At 38.3% G+C, this 21,273-nt stretch overlaps 1 protein-coding gene across 1 annotated transcript in view; it reads right to left on the bottom strand.

Moving 5' to 3' along the window:
* LOC108256478 (contactin-associated protein-like 2) overlaps positions 1-21,273 on the bottom strand; it is a 139,302-nt gene that overhangs the window by 75,197 nt on the left and 42,832 nt on the right. The window contains exons 2-8 of the mRNA XM_017453397.3: positions 19,919-20,029; positions 14,410-14,603; positions 9,808-9,955; positions 7,744-7,947; positions 7,353-7,537; positions 2,559-2,702; positions 776-1,034 (exon numbers count right to left, since the gene is read on the bottom strand). Coding sequence (XP_017308886.2) covers positions 776-1,034; positions 2,559-2,702; positions 7,353-7,537; positions 7,744-7,947; positions 9,808-9,955; positions 14,410-14,603; positions 19,919-20,029 — 1,245 coding nt within the window. The remainder of the gene's footprint in view (positions 1-775; positions 1,035-2,558; positions 2,703-7,352; positions 7,538-7,743; positions 7,948-9,807; positions 9,956-14,409; positions 14,604-19,918; positions 20,030-21,273) is intronic.

The raw sequence follows: 21,273 nt of genomic DNA, 5'->3' as shown, positions 1-21,273 counted from the left end.
GAAGAACAGTGGGCAGTTTAACTGCTCAGGACAAACAAGGGACTTGTGAAGAACTATCACAAAACATAAACACAGTCGTGGATAATCCAGGTAACGACACACGGTATTAAGATTCAAGAGTATGTAAACTTTTGAACTGGCTTATTTGTGTAAATTGAGTTATTATTGTGTTTTGTGGACTAGATGTAAACATCGGTTATGTGAAATAGATTATTCAGGGCAGAACTAAATGCGATTTTTATGATCTCTCTTAATGTTTTTTAAAATTATTAACATTTTGCAGATTCTGCAAGGCGTATGTAAACTTATGACCTGAACAGTAGGTATAACCTACATACTGTACATGTTAAGGTCATGTGACCTACTAATAATGAAAAACAGCTTGCCCTACAACACACAAGGTCTACACCAAGTGATTGTAGTAAAGGTCAAAACACATGGTTTGTATTGAAATGAAGTGTACGTAGAAAATTGTAAAGACAATCCCATTTCGGTGTGGAGACAGTGCGAATTGGTCATAATTACTGCATACATCCTCCGGCAACATTACTTAACAGACGCATGTCTGGAAATCTTATTCTGTGTGAATATTGCTTTAGAAGTGACAACAGAACCCATACAGAGTGTTTAGCCGTGAGTTTAACAAGGTTAGATGTGTAAGAAGATCCAAATGAATGCATGAGACTGATTTTGGGTATTAGATAGCCAAAATAGTGGTGTAATAAAGTAGAATTTTCCACAATAAAGCATTGTGGCAACAGAAGCACGTCTGTACCTGACGTCATGTCTACACGTGAGTTCTTCTGCTGCGTGATAATGATGTGCGCCGTGACTTTGCCGTCTTTCAGCGCGAGCTCCAGCATGCCGTCAGCCAGCGAGCTGAACAGGAGCAGGCCGTTAGGATTCCACGTGCGAAACTGGAAGCTCACAGACACCATGCTGTGCTCCATTCGACCTGGCAGCTGCAGGAAACTCGTGACGTTGAAGGAAACCGGGAAGGTGTGAGATTCCACACAGGAGAATGTCAAATTGCGCTACAAGTGGAGCAGAAAATGAGAAACGCATTATGATAGTAGCAGCAATACTATAATACTTTTGATGAGGCCTATTTATATGAATAGAGGAACCTTGTTCCCTTAGTATTTCTTCTAAAACTGCAGACATCAAAATCTAATCAAGCTTTATGGTGTAATTCCCAAATGTAGTGTTCGTAATGCATATTTAAAACTACAGCAGTGCATTCAAATCGTTCCGAGACCTAAACGTTCGGAATGACTAGTGAGCAAATCAATGAAATGAAATGGCTCTATTATATGAGTTCACTGTGCTCTGGGATCTCTCATGTGGAACGCAGGTTTACAGATCGTTCGCAGAAATCGCAGCTACAGCATGTTTAGAATGTGGTGTGAATTCCTGAAGCTCAGCACAAAAAAAGAAAGAAAAGAAACGGTGCAGCGAGTCAAAGTCGAGTGCCTTCATTCATACTAGCTGTACGATTTTTCTAAATGCACTCCAGCTCGGTTTTTATACTGTACACGGCTTAATCAATCCCGTCATAACAAAATAGAAAAACACATTCAGCTGTTGTGAGTACTTTATAAACATGTTGGCGCGGCTAATGAATACATTCGACACCTTGCGTTCTGATGAATTTTAATGCAACGTGCCAAACATGAATAATTAGTCCAACTGATTTTGAAAGAACCTTGTCAAAATGCCAGCAGAAAAAATAATTGACTTTTTTTTTTCGTCCCGCCATCATATTATAAAAACACTGGTTTTGTCCGTTAAAAACTTTTAACGTGTGTTTTTGCCAACATTTCAGGCATGTCTAATAGATTTGTCCCAATCCACAGCCTAAAGCTATTCAAGGACAGTCAAATTCATGCCAAGCTCATTTAAATCTAACTTTAACACAAGAATGCTTGAGCAAGGACATACAGCAATTTATTCTGTATATGAGGCAACAGTATGGGTTTGAGAAAACGTTGGGGTTTGCAATCATCCAATCAACCAATCATCAACCAAGGCAGCAGTCCATGCTTAAAAAGATATACAGATACAGGTCAAGAGCTTCAGTTAATGCTCATATCAAACATCAGGATACAGTAAGGCTGTGGTAACTCAAACAGCCATTCGTTACAATGATGAAACTATAGCAGCAGACGATCACAGGAGTTCTCGACTGACAGGAGTCGAACCTGTAGGCCATCTGCGTCAATATTCAGCATTCTGAGTTGCTTTTCTGTTCAGAATGGTTGTAAAGAGTGGCTATTCTTTTCTATTCGTCATAGCTCAGACCAGTCTCGCCATTCTCCTCTGCTCTCTCTTGAACTATCTCGTCCATAGTCAGGTCACTATGATCACGTTTTTTTCCCCGCTCTGATGTTTAATATGAATATTATCTGAAATTCCTGGCCTGTATCTTCGTGATTTTATGCATCGCACTGCGGCTCCATTACTGGCTGATTGGATAATTGCATAAATATACTGGTGTACAGGTGTTGCTAAAAAAAATAAAATTTGACGGTGAGTGTAAAAATGAGAATTTAACTCACAAAGCTGGACGTGTCCACTTTCTTTCTTCTGGCCAAGTCTGTGATGTTTTCACCGTTATAGTTGATGCTCTCCATGCAGCCTTTAAAATTTCTCCGGCCTCCTGAGATGGGTTTGCCCGAGTACGGCATCCCTCCAAAACTCAACTGCAAAAAAGTGGAAATAAGATCTCTTAGAAAAATCTCGAATAAAAAGCGGACCATTTTTTTAACCACATGGATGTGTGAGCACAAACATCTGGATGATAGCACTACATTTACAGTTTGACAGACATTTTTGCAAGTCAGCAGCTACAGAAGCTTTAATGCTGAGCTGACGCTGCCCCACAGGTTTCTCGATGAAATAGCAAAAAAACCAAAAAAAAACAAAACGTGTGTTGTCCAAGCAAACACTGCCGTTCAATAGCATTTTGACAAACTGCAACTCTACAGCTGAAAGTTTAAACAATGGGCCTCACATTTATTTGAAAAGCATTCACAAGTGCATTTACACAAGAAATGTTGCATTCATGAAAATCCAGTTAGTTCAGTTTGATCTTATGTGAGCTGCTGACTTTGTGTGAATTCACATATAAAAAAAGATTTACTCATGTAAATCAAAAGAAATCCATAAATTCAGACAAATCAGGCTAGCTACTTAATTACTTACATAAGTAATGGCACCCTATAAAAGGAGAACGAGTTTCTGTTTGTGTCTACAGTAGCTGGCACACTGCGGTGACTGAGCTGCATTATTGGAAGAACCCTTTCAAATTATTGGAAGGACCCTGGCGGATATGTCACGTTTAGAACGCTCTTTCACCGTTTAGTCATCATTTCACTGTTTTCAGCTTTCCCTTTTAGGGAACTTTGTAGAGGGAACTGAATGTCAATCAGCTGTGTCCTGAATGTTCTTAAATGCTTGTTGACTAGCAATTATCATCCTATGCATGTGAGTATGAAGTAATTACCAGAACTTTTAAGCACAATTAATTTCTTTTGCTTTGGTTTACAAAGACATTTACAGACTGATATATAATTGTATGGTCCAACTAGAAAGGCATTAATAATGTACCAATGCCCATATTCTCATAAGTGGCGTATTTGGTTTAATCTTGGAATGACGCATAAAGTTATTATGAAGTGACTGGGATTGCGACGTGGATTTATTATTAGCCACCTTAAGTAAATTCTCAAAACGAATAGACTTGGCAACCACTCTGATTAACTGGAAGCCATGTATTAAGTATGACATTTCACAACATATTAAGTTATGAGCTTAACTTGCACAATTCTTGGCCATGGTTTTAATAATTCATCAACATGGGATTCTTCATTTGTGGCCTGAAAATATTGAATCATGGGCACGCCTTACTAAAAACTAGTCATCGTGCAATCTCAGTGTCTCTGCACTCTATTCTACTAATTGTCTTAACCTTTACATTCAAAGGCCACCAGTTATAGACTGATTTTTGCATGCAAATTAAAACATGAATAATGCTGCTTTTAAAGGGACTGCATTCACCTAAACCATCCCAATTGTGTCTAGCATTGATGCGCACGAATCCTCGTAGTGTCAGAGCATTGCTCAGTAGAATAACTGAGCATTCAAACCATTGCTTGCATATTTGATAGCTGAAAATCAATTTTCTATACATCCCGCTAGTCAGCACATTAATATGCATTAATGCTGTGTGACACAATAATCCTGTCACACATTCTTAACGTGGATTAATACTATGCTAAGAAGGGAAATACAATTTATCACAGCATACCCTGGACAAAAACTGTAAGGATGGGGATCTGAATGCATACTGATTATGACAGCGTGTACTGGAGTGACACTGTAGCTTTTAAACACCTCTGAGCCTCTGAGTGTGAACTGAATTCACATATCCTTAGTGATTTAAGAAATAATTGCTTTGGTACATAAGTCTTCGCCCCACTTGAACTTTTCAAGTGTTACAAGCTGGAACTGAAAAGGACTAAATTGTGATTATAGGTCATGACTCTACACAAAATAATCCAGGATATTGAAACAGGTCAGAAATCAATAGAGTTTGCAAAATTATTTACAAATATAAAAAGAAATATTGTTATTGCCTTAGTCTTCACATATTGCAGCAAAACCACCTTCCCCACAGTGAAGCATGGTTGTGGTAGCATCGTGTTGTGGGAACGCTTTTCATTAACAGTGACTAGGAAACTGTCTTGATGGCAAGATGCATGGAGCCAATTACAGAGAAATCCTAGAAGAAGTTAAGAAAGAGACTTGAGACTGGGGCGGAGAGTTTCTTTCCAACAGGACAACAACCTTAAGCATACTGCCAAAGCTACACTGAAACGGTTCAAAACCAAGAACCTTAATTTGTTAGAATGTCCCAGTGAAATCCCAGATCTCAATCCGATACAGAATTGGTGGCAAGAATCTGACAGAGCTTGAGCAATTTTGCCAAGAAAAATTGACAAAAATATCAGGATTGAGATGTGCAAAGCTGATAAAGAGATATCCTAGAACAGGGGTCGAGAACCTATGGCTCGCAAGCCAGATGTGGCTCTTTTGATGGCTGCATCTGGCTCGCAGACAAATCTTTAATCAAAAAAAATAATAACGTTAAAAATATAAAACATTCTCATGTATTTCAATCCATTCATTCCCTACCGCTCATGTTCATGGTTGCGGGTGGCTGGAGCCAATCACAGCTGTCCTCCGGGACAACACCGAATTTTTATTGGATAATGCGTAACGTACACGGGTCGTTGTGAGGTCAGGAAGTCCCTCCTTCCCTCCTTTTAATCAAGTAGTCAGCTAGCTAATTGCAGAAACCCTTTTATCGAAGAAGATGGCTAAAAGAAAAAAAGATGAGGAGTATCATATTTTTCAGCAGGAATGGACAGAGGAATTCACCTTTGTGGAGAGAGCAGGTTCTGCAGTGTGTCTAATATGCAATGATAAAATTGCATCGGTGAAACGGTCAAATATAAAGCGGCACTTCGACACACGACTCACATCTAATCTCCTGCAGTCATTCAAAGCGCGCTTTGGAGAATTTCGTGAGCGCACTCGTCTTTTTAAGTTCATCACCCATCCACACGAGTGTGCAGTGGACAGCGCTGACCTGAGTTACATCCCCGGTGTCTCCGTCAGAGATTTTGAGCTACAAGCTGCTGACCTGAAGGCCTCAGACATGTGGGTGAATAAGTTCAAGTCACTGGATGAAGATTTGGAAAGACCTGCACGACAGCAAGCAGAGTTGGCGAGCAAACACGAGTGGGGAGAAATGAAAAAACTTCAACCCGCGGACCAGCTGATTTGTCAAAACTTGGAACGCGCTTCCTGTCACATACCACACACTGCAGCGTGTGAGTATTGCTGTACTGACAATGTTTGGCTCTACATATGCATGTGAGCAGTCTTTCTCACATTTAAAGAACATTAAGACCAACCTACGATCACGATTAACGGATGGAAGTCTCAACGCCTGCATGAAGCTTAACCTCACCAAGTATCAACCAGACTACAAAGCCATCAGCAAAACCATGCAGCACCAGAAGTCGCATTAATGGTAAGAAGTACTTTATTCATCATTGGTTAGCAACAGCATAACAGCGTTATTAAAAAGAATTCAGAGACTTATTGTACTTTAAAAGTGTTGGTCTTACATAAAATGCACACAATTACTTGTATTTAGTTTTAAACATATTGTATGGCTCTCACAGAATTACATTTTAAAATATGTGGCGTTCATGGCTCTCTCAGCCAAAAAGGTTCCCGATGCCTGTCCTAGAAGATCCATCCATCTTCTATACCGCTTATCCTTCCTTCAGGGTCACAGGGTAACCTGGAGCCGATCCCAGGAAGCATCGGGGTAGGTGGGGTACACCCTGGACAGGGTGCCAATCCATCACAGGGCACAATCACATACACATTCACACACCCATTCATACACTACGGACACTTTGGACATGCCAATCTGCCTACCATGCATGTCTTTGGACTGGGGGAGGAAACCGGAGTACCCGGAGGAAACCCATGCAGCACGGGGAGAACATGCAAACTCCGCACACACAGGGCCACAGTGGGAATCCAACCCCCGACCCTAGAGGTGTGACGTGAATGTGCTAACCACTAAGCCACTGTGCACCCCATTCTAGAACATTTGCAGCTCTATTTGCTGCTTAAAGTGGTTCTACCAAGTATGCCTACACATGCCTGCATCTTGTTTAACCTTTTGTTTAGACATTAAACTATTTTGTGTTAAAAATATTGTGGAAATGAAAGAGTAAAATTGCAAATCAAGTCCATTTCAATTCCAGGTTCTAACAACACAAACGCTGGAAAATGGGGTGAATACTTATGCAAAGAAGTGTATTTAGAAAAAGTTCAAGTAGCATAAAGAATCAAGTTATCCATACTTCTGTCTCACAAACAAATATATATATATAAAAAAATAATAATCTACTTGTTTTGACAATACAAGTTCAAGTGATCATTTTACTGACCTGTTGCCAATGAACCTAATTAGTTCCTGCAGTTGTTTATTTTTAGTAACACTTTTATTGCCCCTTGTCCCAACTTTTCTGAGACGTGTTGCGGCCATCAAATTCAAAATTACCGTATTTTTTTTCCCTTAAAATGGTGCATTTCGTCAGTTCAAGCATTTAATATGTTTCCTATGTTCTATTGTGAATAACATACAGGTTTATGAGATTTGCAAATGATTGAATTCTGTTTTTATTTACATTTTACACAGCGTCCCAACCTTTTTGGAATTGGGGTTGTATGGGTAGTGTTAATTAAAAGCCGTTAACCCTTGCCTCATAGTCGAGATCAAGGTGGTCAAACTCTCCGTTGGTACGAAAGTGCTGCGTGTGCTGATCCAGGGTGAAGTTGACGTTTCTCCTGTAGCGCTCGATCACCACCGAGTGCCAGTGATGATCGTCCAGCAGGCTGCCGCTGCTCACCGACGTGTGACCCAGGATGGAGCCGTACTGGTTGCTGCCTGTATTTCAAAACAACACAGACACTCACATTAGGGAAGAGCACTGAATGTGTCTGATGCTGGATTATAAAAAAAAAAAAACGTGCTTGCTTCAACACTAATGCTGCGAAATCCAGACCCAGTTCTGGATTTGGAAAACCTGGTATGAGATTATTTACATTTTTCAAGCATGGATTAACAGTGATGAGTAAAAACTCCTACCCTACCCAGGTTGATCTGGAGAAGCAGTCTTCCTCTCCTGAGCTCCAGCGTGATGTAATCACCCTCCTGACCCTCGCCATGTAGGATCACTCCATCACTCTCGCTTGTCTTGAACTTCAGCGCTATCGCATCCTTCAGGATCTTCATCTTCTTCATCTTGAAACGGTAGGAGATCACACCCTGCCCATCAAAGTTAATCACATCGGCCCCTGAGGAACCGGAATGAGAGAGATAATGGAGGGAGGGAGGAAAGAGAAGAAATAATATATACTATAATTATGGTTTTGGGTGTAAGAGATATTCTTCATAGCGGTGGCAAATTGGAGATATTTGTAAGTGAATTTTATGCAATTTAAATGAAAACACAGAAAAAACGAAGGAGTGTAGATATTAATGTTTTGTTCACTATGCAGTGAAGAGAAATAAGTATTCAGACACACTTGTTTTTGTTAGTTAATATACTTCCAGTGCATATATCCACTTCAAATTTACACATCTTTTGACTTTGTACTTATAAACATGAACAAAAAAAATATAATACATACATTATAAGATATGTAAAAAATGAACTTGATGTTCTGGATGTAAATGCTGCAAATTTGCACCTGATGTCATTATAAAAGACATTGTCATTGTAGATTTCACGCTACAAGTAGTAATCATGGTAAAAGTGAAGGAACGTCCTCAGAGACAACATTATTATACTGTATAACATTTGAGTGGAAAAACCTTCAGAGCCCTAGCAAAGAGCAAAGACCATAGACATCCATGTCAGTACAATCGGTTTGATAATACGCAGGTGGAAAGTTCATGGAACCACAACTAATCAGACTAATGGACTCTCAGGCTCATGATAAGGTAAGTAAGACAAAAACCAGTAGTCAGTAGAAAAGAGTTGAAGGACGGCCTGAAAGCAGTAGGAACAGTTACACTGACATCAATACACAATGAACTGCACCACAATCAGCTTAGTTCCTACACCTCACACAAAACTCCCCTGCTAACAAAAATAAAGAACAGTGATGTGTGTCTAAACGCGTTTAGACAAATCAGAACTTATTTGGAACAATATACACTGGTCAGACAAAACAGCATGATATGGGATTGCTTCTCTCCAAAGGATACTGGGGCATTACACATCATCGAAGGAAACACAAATGGCGCAAAATCCATGAGATATTTGAGGTGGACAATTTTATCTCATTGCCCAAGAAACTGAATCTGGGGAGAAGATGGACTTCAATGAGACAACAACTCCAAACATATAACCAAATAACTTTAATGATAATGAGTCTTTATTAGTCACATATACATTACAGCACAGTGACATTCTTTTCTTTGCTTACCCCAGCATGTTAGGAGATTGGGGTCAGAGCGCAGGGTCAGCGGGCAGGGTCAGCCATGATACAGCGCTCCTGGAGCAGAGAGTGTTAAGGGCCTTGCTCAAGGGCCCAACAGTAGCAGCTTGGCAGTGCTGGGTCTTGACTTGCCGATCAGTAACCCAGAGCCTTAACTGTCAAGCCACCACTGCCCCCACGTCAAGCCACCACTGCACCCTGTCAAGCCACCACTGCCCCCACGTCAAGCCACCACTGCACCCTGTCAAGCCACCACTGCCCCCACGTCAAGCCACCACTGCACCCTGTCAAGCCACCACTGCCCCCACGTCAAGCCACCACTGCCCCCACACCGAGCCACCACTGCCCCCACATCAAGCCACCACTGGCCCCACACCAAGCCAATACTGCCCCCACGTCAAGCCACCACTTAGGAGACCTTGCATGGCCTAGTAAATCTCCTGATTGAATCCCAGTGACAATTTATGGAGAATTTAGAACCTGCAAGTCCAACAGAGGGCCCATTGTAACCTTGGGGAACTGAACATACATACCATAGACATCTTCAAGCTATGATTGACAACAGCAACCTTATATATAAAGTTAAATATGAATTGAGGGAATTTGTTTAACTTGCAAAAACAAAACGAAACAAAAAAACAACAAAAAAGACAGAACATTAAGTCTACATAAGAAATAAAGTTGAAAGGCAGTGAGTGTGAAGGAACTCACAGTATGAGCAGCCATAGATCTCTATCCTCAGGCCTATTCGACCCTCTTCACTCCAGTCCAGAGGGATAAAGCATAGAAATCGGGTCACAACGGTGTGCTGAAGATTGTGGCGCACCACACTCTCTGTGTTTGAGTTTCCTGTAAATGTCTGCAGATACAGAGGCAAAAACATCTGTTTTATCATACTCATTTACATATAAATTGCTGATAGTGTTCTTATCCAAAAGGAAGACACGGTAATAGGTGGGGAAACTCTTTCCATCTAATTTTCTTTAAAAACCGTCAGCAATTAATGTTTTTTATCAGTTATTACAGGAGTTCATTCCTTCCTCTCACAGCCGCCAGACAATAAGTTTGAAACCAAAGGCAACATCGACTTTAATTTTAATGAAATATTTTTGCAGTTATCTCTAGCATAAGCGCTGGACCTTAGACATTCAATGAGTGTGTAATTAGTTGGTCAAAAGTGAAGCCATCAAGTTTTAAAGTCTAGAATGTGGTTTAATCAAGCATCTTCACCTTCACAAGTGACTGAAGAAAGATTGAGACTCCTTCATTAGCAGAGGAGCCTATTTAGACATCAAGCCAGCTGTAACTATCACAAGCCACACATTCATTGTTTATTTATTTATTTATTTTTTCCATTTTATTTGTTTTTTTCTTAGTTATTAAGGCAGTTTATTCTGATCATGACAGTGCCAACAAAACTCTCTAGGGCAATGTAGTGTGAATTAGTAGCCAGCAAACAAAGCCTAGCGGCCTTCAAAACACAGTTTTGGTTCCCGTTTAAAGAATATGGTTCAAATACAAAATGAGTAAAACTGTTTGATACTGTTTGATACTGGATCTGATCAAATCTGGACTAACTACTGTAAAAACACAAATTCTGTGTATATCACAGATACAAATTCTTATAAGCTAATGATATAAATTACAGTTCAGAAAACTCTAGTTTATTTACAAATGTCTGAAGCCTGCCACATTCTGCCAGTTAGTGTTATATTCTAGAGACTTTATTTTTTTAATGGTAAATCATCAAAAGGCATAATAAGCATCTTTCTGCTGGGAGAATGGAAATGAAATGTGATCCAGTATTTAAGAGACTATTATCTGATGGAGAGAGTTTGGTATCTTCATCCAGCTTCTATTCACTCAGGGGGCTTTTACTTTCAGATGAAGACAGGCCTCTATGTGATACAGCAGAGATATAGAGAGATAGAGAGAGTGGAGTCAATGAGAGAGCTCTGCAATGAATAGAGTGGGAACCTTGAGTGTGAGGGTGAGGCAGTAGGTGTACTATAAGTACACTGTGCTGTATAGGTGAAGTAAAGCATAATGACCGGCAATGATGATCTCCAACACAAAGACAAACAGGAAAGTGTAAGAATGAAAATGAAAACTATATATAGTATACGCATGCCAATTAGGTCTTTAAAGGAAGCCTCACATCAATTTGTCATTCAGAAACACTTTCAATATAAGTTGAAAGGCAAGAAAATCACTAGACGACGAAATATTTCCAATGTGAAATTAAATGTGTTTGCTGTGGTAACATGATTTCCAAATGAATCACGTCCTACTCGGAAAGCATGGAAGTGTTAAATCCCTCAGAGAGTGTGACAGAAACTGAAATATGTCAAATGTTGTAGGAGTAAAGAAGTTTATTATTATTATTTTTTTTTTTACACAGGATGGAGAAGATACTAGCATTAACAATGCAATGGCAGGTTTGTTAAATATAAGCAGGTATAAAATACTTTTTTTTTTGATAATATCATCCCTAAGTGGATGGATTTTTTTATTTTTTACTTTTGAGGAAAAATGTCTAGGTGAAAATGAGAAACACTGTGGTTGCGGGTTATGAGGAGTGAAAATAGCTACTATAAATTGCTTCATTTGGTCTCACCAATTTATGCACATTTTTGAGAAGTTGCAAGTCTCCAGTGAACACAGTAATGCAATGGGGGACATATCTGATACCTGCTGATATCAGATTATTTATCTGATATCTGATACTGTCTGGTAGAAAGATTATTGTGCAGGAGCCCTTCTGATCAATCTTACACAAATACATTACAGAATGGACATGAAGATAAAAGGGGGGGGGAGAGAGAGAGAGAGAGAGAGAGAGAGAGAGAGAGAGAGAGAGAGAGAGAGAGAGAGAGAGAGAGAAAGAGCAGTGAAAGGAGTATGTTACTACTATTTTTTTTCAATTGTTGAACATCCCTAACCTCTTAATATAGATGGAGAATAATAACAAACAATGGTCAATGCCCAAATTGTTTGGGACTGGATTATCTTCAACAAGCACTCACGGAGCTTTGCCCTAATTGTAGCATAATGCTACTAATGATGTTTAAATATAACAGGCTATGTAAATACTGTTTGCTACTCATCATCCTTCCTCTGGTACAGTGTGTTCACAGAAGTGATTAGAAGACACGGTTTCAGGGCCCTCTAGAAAGAAAAAAGTGTGCTGTCCTTTGTTGCATTGTTGCAGCAGGGAGTGATATGAGCAGAAGGCTTGGCTGCGCATGGTCTACCATCACAACTCACTAGCTCTGTGCTGAGTCTCAATGACTTTCAACCTTAGTAAATAGTGCGATCAGAATGCTGAGTGAGTCCTACATGGTAATGTGCGGTGGCTGAATGCAGGACACAAGGACTCAACATGTGCAAAAATCACAATCAGAGTCCATAGGAGAGGTCAAAACACAGATTGGTAACATTAAACAAAGATTATCCATACTCATGCAAAGCCATACAAAACTCGTAAACTTGGGCAGGACTTCAAAGTAACAATCAAAGCACAAAACGATTTCCTAAAAATACTATGAGACAACAGGGTATAAATACATCAACTGAATCAAAGATTAACACAGGACAGGTGAACACAATAGGACAACAAACCACTGAAAGGACAAGGGTAAGGACAAAACAAAGACATTGTAAACAAAAGCCTGTTTCTACTGGACTTTAAATGTCTACAATATGACAAAATATCATGATATTTCTATAATACGTATCACAACGTATTGGTTTGGTAACAAACTGCCAGCCAAACAGCAGTGTCATATTTAAAATAAAATAAAAAAGTGCTCGATAGTGTTCTTTTTTTTAATGTGTACAAAAATAAATTACTTAAAACCGAAAAGGAAAAAGAGAAAACAAATGGTAGTAATTGTATATAATAATAATAATAATAATAATAATAATAATAATAATAATAATGTAATGACCATGTAATGTAATGCAATGTGGAGTATAAAATTTCACTCAAAAATTCAAAAGGTAACAAGAACCTAAACAAACTATACATCTGGGGTCACTTTGGTTTCAGTTGTATTAAATATATATAGATAGGTATACACTGAAATCACAAAAGAATAGAAAGCACAAAATGGATTGGTGTGTACTTAGTGATATAAGATTTGGGCCAGTAAATAAGCAATGGAACTCGAACATCATAAATCCTCAACATCGGCACCTGATGTCACATCTAAGCACAAATCAAACGCTAACAGATCTAACTAGAGCTCCATTTATCATCCACCATAGCGACACTGACATTGTGGAATTACGACAGTGTCCAACATGCATGGGTTTGACAGCATGTAATTCATAGGCACTGTTCATCACAGCAGCAAAGCACCAAATAAAACTCCAAATGAATTATGATGGTTTGTCATTTTTGTGATAAACGGAATAAAATTGCACATAGTCTCGAAGATCATACAAAACAGGAATTTTGATAATAAGAATACCTACAAATAGAAATATATAAATGTGTTACTAAGGGGGGAAAAAAGGCAAAACAAACACAAAACAATACATAATGGACATTTTAGACCAACAAAATTGTATGAAATCAACATATAATGAAATGTATTATTAGACTAGTGACATATGATGATTTAATGCTATATTAGTCCTTTTCCTTTAGATTAGTACATTTATTTATTTTCAAAAAGTTCATACTTATGAAATCAATTGTTCTTAGAAGTGAAGTCAGGTGCTTGGACCCATCTTTCTATCAGATCAATAATTGTGTATTGATGTTTCTTAATGAAATACTACAGTCAGATCCGTAAGTATTTGGACAGTGACACAATTTTTGTCATTTTGCCTCCAATTGAGCCTGCTTTTCCCTTCGTGAAGGCAGAAAGACCTTTAAACAAGCAGCAACTGAAGGAAACTCAGCATTGTGTGATGGTTATGGGTTCCAGATTTCAGGCAGTCATTGACTGCAAAGGATTTGCATCCAAGTATTAAAAATAATCCTAATATTTATGATTATGTTAGCTCGTCCAATTATTTTTGAGGAGCTCTGTAAAAAAATAAATAAATGGCTGTAATTCCTAAATGGTTAATGCAATATTTTTGTTAACCCCCTTGAATTAAAGCTGAAAGTCTACACTTCAATCATATCTTGATTACTTCATTTCAAATCCATTGCGGTGGTGTATAGAGGCACAATTGTGAAAAGTGTGTCACCGTGTCAATACTTATAGACCTGACTATATTTAAAACCACTATAGAAAACTATAATACTATCTAAAACTATCTAAATACTATTGAAAACTATCTGAGTGCAGAATTTACCCAGATGTTTCCGTCCTGATGGTAGGGTTTCCAGTTCCTGCCCGTGTCGCTGTAGAGCAGTCGGTAGCGTGTGGTCCAGTCTGAGCTGCTGTATCGACCCTGAGTGGCGACAGCAGTCACCTGCTTCCTGCTGCCCAGGTCCACCTGCAGCCACGGGTAATGATCAGTGTCGAGAGGAGACCAGCCTCCAGCACCTACACACCCAGAAAGAGCAATCCATTCACATAGCAAACTCAGAAAACTTATAAAGTTTATAAAAAATTTAATCTAGTCATTAAACATTACGATCTGTGTGATTTAGCATAGTTGTATGTATTTGTATGCTCTCTAGTATCAATTTTAATAATTGCATATAAATGGTCTTTTTGGTAGATGAAAAATTTCACATAAATCTTTGATGAATCACCTGCTAATGTAAATGTGATGATTTTTTTCCCTCTGGATTCCTTTTTTTGAAGAAGAATTCATTTCATAGATTGTACAAATGTAAACAATCTCAGGATCCAGTCCTTAATATCAAACTTATCTTTAATAAGTAATTTATCAGTCAAGTCAATAATAAGTAGTGTGAAATGCTCAGTGCAAGCCAGCGTAAATGATTTATGATCTTGACAAGTCATGCTTGTAAAGAGAAAATACATCTGGATTTTTAGGATCGTTCTGTTCTACTCATAAAGAGAACCTGTATTAATCATCTGTTCAGTGCCTTGAGCTTGTATGCCTTCTTTTTTTTTTTTTTTTTTTTTTTTTTTTTAAATCTCATTTCACTTGCAAAGCCTACAAATAATTCTATGTCTCATGCTTAAGATTTCACCTTTACCTCCATCTCACGGATGAGCCGACAGGAGACTGCAACGCTTTAAATACTCAGAGGTGAAGTGATACTGGACGAAGATGTGAGATATCAAGCCATAACACAATGACACTCCATAAAGCCTTTTTTCATGCTTGCTAGTTTGATACATATAAAGCAATGAACATAAAAGTTGGACGATGGTTCCCATGTGACTTTTGATACCCAAAGAAGATGAGGCAATGACAAATAACATGTAATACATTATTTGGAATGTGTTCTAAACAGATACAAATACTTATATGAATAGGACATGAATTCTTAATTATTCGTATCCTTATATGAATAGTTGGATGTCAGCAAAATTATTGAAAATATAAGAAGTATAAAATCTGCATAATTGATAAGTCCCCCTCCCCATTTCTTTTAGCAATCTTAAATTAGGACTAGTATTTATATACACTTGTGTTCATTTTAAATCCCCCTGTGTCCAATTCTATGCTTTCACTATAAAGCGCTCTGACTTGGAGAGGTATCAATGCTAAAATGACAGATCAGATCAGTCCTGCAGCCATGAGCTGCCCATGAAGCTTTGAGATAAAGTTTTTAGAAGAAAAAAAAAGATGCATTTAAACATTTTTTCATCTATAAAAAAAAGAAAGCTAAGTTTGAACCTTCTTATGAACATTGTGAAATGCATTATAACAAACAATGGCACAATACCAAGACCAGGCCAAACTGAGTGCTTGGGCAAGAATGGTAAGAGAACTGTTCAAGAGTCCAGGTATAACACTGAATGGGTTACAGAGCTCACTGGCTGAAATAGAAGAACCTGTGTAGACCTGAACATTATCATCAGCTCTTCACAGATCCGGCTTCGATGGGAAAGTGGCTAGAAGGAAGCCACTTCTAAGAAAAGTCATGCTAGAAAATCTGAGAGCTTTTAGGGTCTTGTGAGACTAGGGGCATTTGGTCTAAAGCAAAAAGAAAAAGAAAAAAAGTTTGACACAAACCAAATACAGCCCAAAACCCAGGTAACATCGTTCCTGTGATCAAGCATGATGGTGGTAGCATCATGCTCTAGTGTTGCTTTTCAGCAGGAGAAACTGGAAAGATTGTTGCCATCACAGGCAACATGGATGGAGCCAAGCACAAGCAGATTGTCAGACATGCTGCATGCATTTAGTGAGAAAAGAAAGATTGGTGTTTTGGACTGGCCAAGTCAAAGCCCAGACTTAAATCCCTTTGAAAAGCTGTAGCATGACCTGAAAATTGCTCAGTGGTGTCTCAGTGGTTAAGGCACTGGGTTACTGACCCAGTAGTAGGTCAGGAGTTCAGGCCCGAGCACTGCCAAGCTGCCACTGTTGGGCTCTTGAACAAACCCTCTCTGCTCCAGGGATGCTGTGTCATGTCTGACCCTGCGCTCTGACCCCTGCTTCCTAACAAGCAGGGATATGTGAAAAAAGGATTTTTGAGTGCTGAAATGTATATGTAATAAATATAGGCTTCTCTTTATTCTGCAAATTGCTGCCTACCAATATTCTCCAGCTAATTTGATAGAGTTGGAGAGTACAGTATTCAAAGAACAGATCCGGTTTGTTCAGAAGTGGTATGGAGTATGTTGGAAGATGCTGTTTGGTGGTGGTCCAAAAAAGGTAAAAACAAACAAACAAACAAACAAACAAACAAACAAATATATATATATATATATATATATATATATATATATATATATATATATATATATATATATATATATATATATATATATATATATAAAATTTAAAGAAAGGAATAAGGCTGCACACCATTACTTCATCTTATTTTAATATTTCTACTATGAAATAACCATTAAATTAATAAAATAAACTATTTGAAATAAACCATGAAATAAACCATTTAATATTTCTCCTATTTAATATTTCTCCTATTTAATATTTCTACTATGAAATAACCATTAAATTGGAAGTGTGCCTTGAATTACCGCTTTTCAAGAATACAGTATTTACATTGCAGTATGTACATTGCAGAATGGAAGAAAATAGCAAAATCAAAATGTTGTAAAAAGGGACATTTTACACTTAGGGGGTAAATACTTATTCATTAAACGGTTTTTGTTGTTGTTGTTTTGTTTTTTGTTTCTTTGGGTTTTCTTTTTTAGATTTAAAAAAAAAATGAATTCTGAATATATCTAAACACTATATTTAATTTTTATTTCTGTAGAAAGTCATTGATGTAAAAAAAAGAAAGAAAGATAATCACGTGTGTGTGTGTGTGTGTGTGTGTATGTGTGTGTGTGTGTGTGTGTGTGTGTGTGTGTGTGTGTGTGTGTGTGTGTGTGTGTGTGCATTAGAATCCTATAATCTTTCATCTTTAGTTAATGTTAGATTTTTTCCAAACTTCAAAAGTATTCAAAGTGTATATAGCAAAAGTTCCAACATACTTTTTCACACAGTTCAAATACTTTGGTGACCTTGTAAGGGTTGTCAAAAGCCTTGGGATCATCCTGGTCCCCAAACAAACACAACACGGCAAACAGAACAAATGGCAAGGTGCAGAATTTTTGACTTAGAGCTGAACATGAATAAATAATTATATGAAAACGTTCCTCTTCCAACAGGCTTACAGTTAAGCCTGGGTTTTTTTTGTGCTCAGGAACAATACTGCACCTTTATTGCACTGCCTTTCTATGTAACCAGCCCCCCCCCCCCCCCCCATCGCCTTTTCCTACTTCCTTCTATTGAACTACACTTTAACCTGCTTCGCATATCTATTTCATATTGTGTTTTAATTTTTTCTCTCTCATTTTTTATATTTGTCCTTTGTTTTCTACCCATTTTGCATAGCACCTTGTTTAGGAAATGAGCTCTAAAGCTAACTTTGCTTTGACTCACCTTGCTCTAGTAATACAAAGAAATCCGTGACATACAGATATTAGAAACCTGTAGTTGGCTAACAGGCGTCTGGATCCCTTCATTAGCCATGATGGTCTTCTATGCTTCTGCTTTCCTTATTGTCGCTAATGGTGATGTCATCTGCTCTGGATCTGCCAGGGTGCCATTATAAATACCCAGAGCACAGATTATAATGTGTGACTGAGAGTGTGAAACAGCTGCTAGGAAGCTACCATCAAGACTATTTCCACCACAGTAATGAGAAGCCAAAGTCTGATAAGAGGGAGGGGTAAAAAAATAAATAAATGAAAAAAAGGCTCTGGCACCATTACAAATGCAGGAAGAAGGAAGATGTCATAGTTAGGAAAAGAATCATGTGCTATTATCAAATTTAGATGATGAAGGCAGTCTTGGTCCAGAAGTGTGTCTACAGCATTGTGATGGTGTGTACTGTGTCACTGAGATCCTGTTGATGGAAGCAGAGCCTCAGGCATCGTCTCATTGATTATTCATGCAAAGTCCACTGACTCGCTCTAAGACAGGGTTAAATATGAGGATATGGCTTACATTAACTGTGTTATAGATACCAACACTGAAAACTGTTTTTTATTTTTATTTAATTATTTATGAAAAAAATGAACCAGATTCTATTCATAGACCAATATTCAATTATTTCATTGAGGTGTTAGACAGTGTGCTGGGTGATTTGTCTATGTACACATCAAATGTCCCCATAATGACTTTCCTTTTGGTTACTAAGCCTGGCTGAAAAAAAAAACCCAACAACAATAGAAACCATCAGACAGTGTAATGGTTTCCACTACACATACCATTACAAACCATCATCCACTAGACATAACATGCCACCAATAGAAGGCCACAAATTACCAGTAGAGACCCACAGGGACCATTAAAGTTTCTGTTAACACCAATGCAATTCCCATTAAAACCATTACAAATCCAATGAGGGTTTCTGTTGAAGTTTTTTTCAGCCGGGAGGTTACGGTCAAGGTTAATATTAAAGTAACACACAAGTCAATGAAATGCCCCACAACTGGTGGTGGATAATGTACCACCACCAGTGAGAGATGTACCACCCATCTTTTACCCAGATGAGGATGGGTTCCCTTCTGAGTCGGGTTCCTCTCAAGGTTTCTTTCTCTTAAAACATCTTAGGGAGTTTTTCCTTGCCACCGTCGCCACTCAATAGCTTGCTCAGTTGGGATAAATTCACACCTTTAATATCTGTATACTGTGTTGATATTCCTGTAAAGCTGCTTTGAGACAATGTCTATTGTAAAAAGCGCTATACAAATAAAATTGAATTGAATTGAATTGAATAATGTGCTGGCTGTGCATATTCATGTTTATCTGCATGATGTGGTATGCAGCCTGCATAATTTATTATGCATGATACTGTAGATTACTACAATAATAATCTCTCTCTCTCTCTCTCTCTCTCTCTCTCTCTCTCTCTCTCTCTCTCTCTCTCTCAGCAACATGTCTGACAGGAGCCAGATGTTAGTCTGCTGCTGCCACAGATTTTGTGCAGATTTTCCCCAACACACACATCAATATTAACATTCGTTTATTGTTCTCTTCATTGTTTATTTTACTAATGAATGGGTTTTGTTGGATTCATGAAACTGTTAGCTATCAATAAATCACATTGAACCAATCTTAACTGTCAAATTATTTTTATCCCATATTGTAAATTATGTAATTTGAGAGAAAGTCCACCCTACTTCACCAAGGTCCACTCACTTTAAAGTGTGTGTGTGTGTGTGTGTGTGTGTGTGTGTGTGTGTTTCAGATGCCTCACCTCCTCTCCTGTTCAGTTTGGCGTATTCAGGGGCATAGCCGGTGGTGAACACTGACGAGCTGCTGAAGGCACTATGGGAAAGGGGTGTGGCCAGCGCTTCATCACATTTCTCTAAAGAAAACACCAAGGGCAAAGTAGAAGTTATAGTCACATGCATTTTAGTAGCAAACAACAGATTAGCCTCAGCTTTGCCCTTACGCTATACTGAAACATTCCTGCATCATCAAATACTGTACAGTGAGGATGCAGAAAATTTCAATGACACATTTTTTTTTTAAATCATATCATAAAAAAAATAAAATAAATACAAATAAGCCACAGTTCAGTTACACATAACAGCTTGATACCTTGAAGGGATAAATCTTGGCTAATGTGGATATGGATTAAGCCTTACTTGATAGCATGGCATGTGCACGCACGCACACACACACACACACACACACACACACACACACACACACACACACACACACACACACACTTCACAGCTAGCTAAGATAAGCTAACTGGACAGGGTTATTTGTTTGTTTTTTTGTTATTTTTAGAGGATTTTGACATCACATTTATGTGTTTATACTCTTCTTGGCAAACGCTAGCCAATACGAGCTAATCTGTAAGGATTTCTAAGTGATTTTAAAGTCATATTCATGTTTACAGCCGTCATTGCTCATTCTCATCAGGTAGCTATTATGAGCTAATCTGACAGGGTTTCTTTCAAAAGTCATACTCTTACATGTTTCATTGTTAATTCTATCCATCTAGCTAAGATACGACCAGGTAAGAAAACTGGACAGATTTTCTGGCAGGGTTTTTATTTATAATATCTAGTGAGATGGTTTATATGAGCTAACTTGGCAATATACTACCTGACAATACACAAATTCAGAGTTTAAATACCAGTGCAGGAAGTTGGCATATGTTAATGCAGCTCTAAGTGCAGAGACATGAAAACATCAGGAGGAAATATATTCAGTGCCTTTAATGGGTTCATCATTAAAACATCTCTAAATCTTCTACTACATCAGCTCGCTGTAGATGTAGGACATACTGTAAATTTCTTATCAGAGGCTGGGAGAAGGAGACAAGGAGGTAAACAGATGGAAATAGAGACATAGAGAGAGAGTGAGAGAGAGAGAGAGAGAGAGAGAGAGAGAGAGAGAGAGTGAGTGAGAGAGAGAGAGAGAGAGAGAGAGAGAGAGAGAGAGAGAGAGAGAGAGAGAGAGAGAGAGAGAGAGTTGACCTGCCATAGAAGATTACACTGGTTCCTATTGAGTATCTGTCATGTTCCAGTATGATTATGTTTACTCTGTACTAGTCCTAAGGCAAATCATTCTCTCATTCAGAAATATCTAGCA

This window comes from Ictalurus punctatus, chromosome 23, assembly GCF_001660625.3.
Source record: "Ictalurus punctatus breed USDA103 chromosome 23, Coco_2.0, whole genome shotgun sequence".
Classification (NCBI taxonomy): Eukaryota; Metazoa; Chordata; class Actinopteri; order Siluriformes; family Ictaluridae; genus Ictalurus; species Ictalurus punctatus.
The sequence above is the reverse complement of the archived record's forward strand: the minus strand, read 5'-3'. Positions and strand labels throughout refer to the sequence as shown.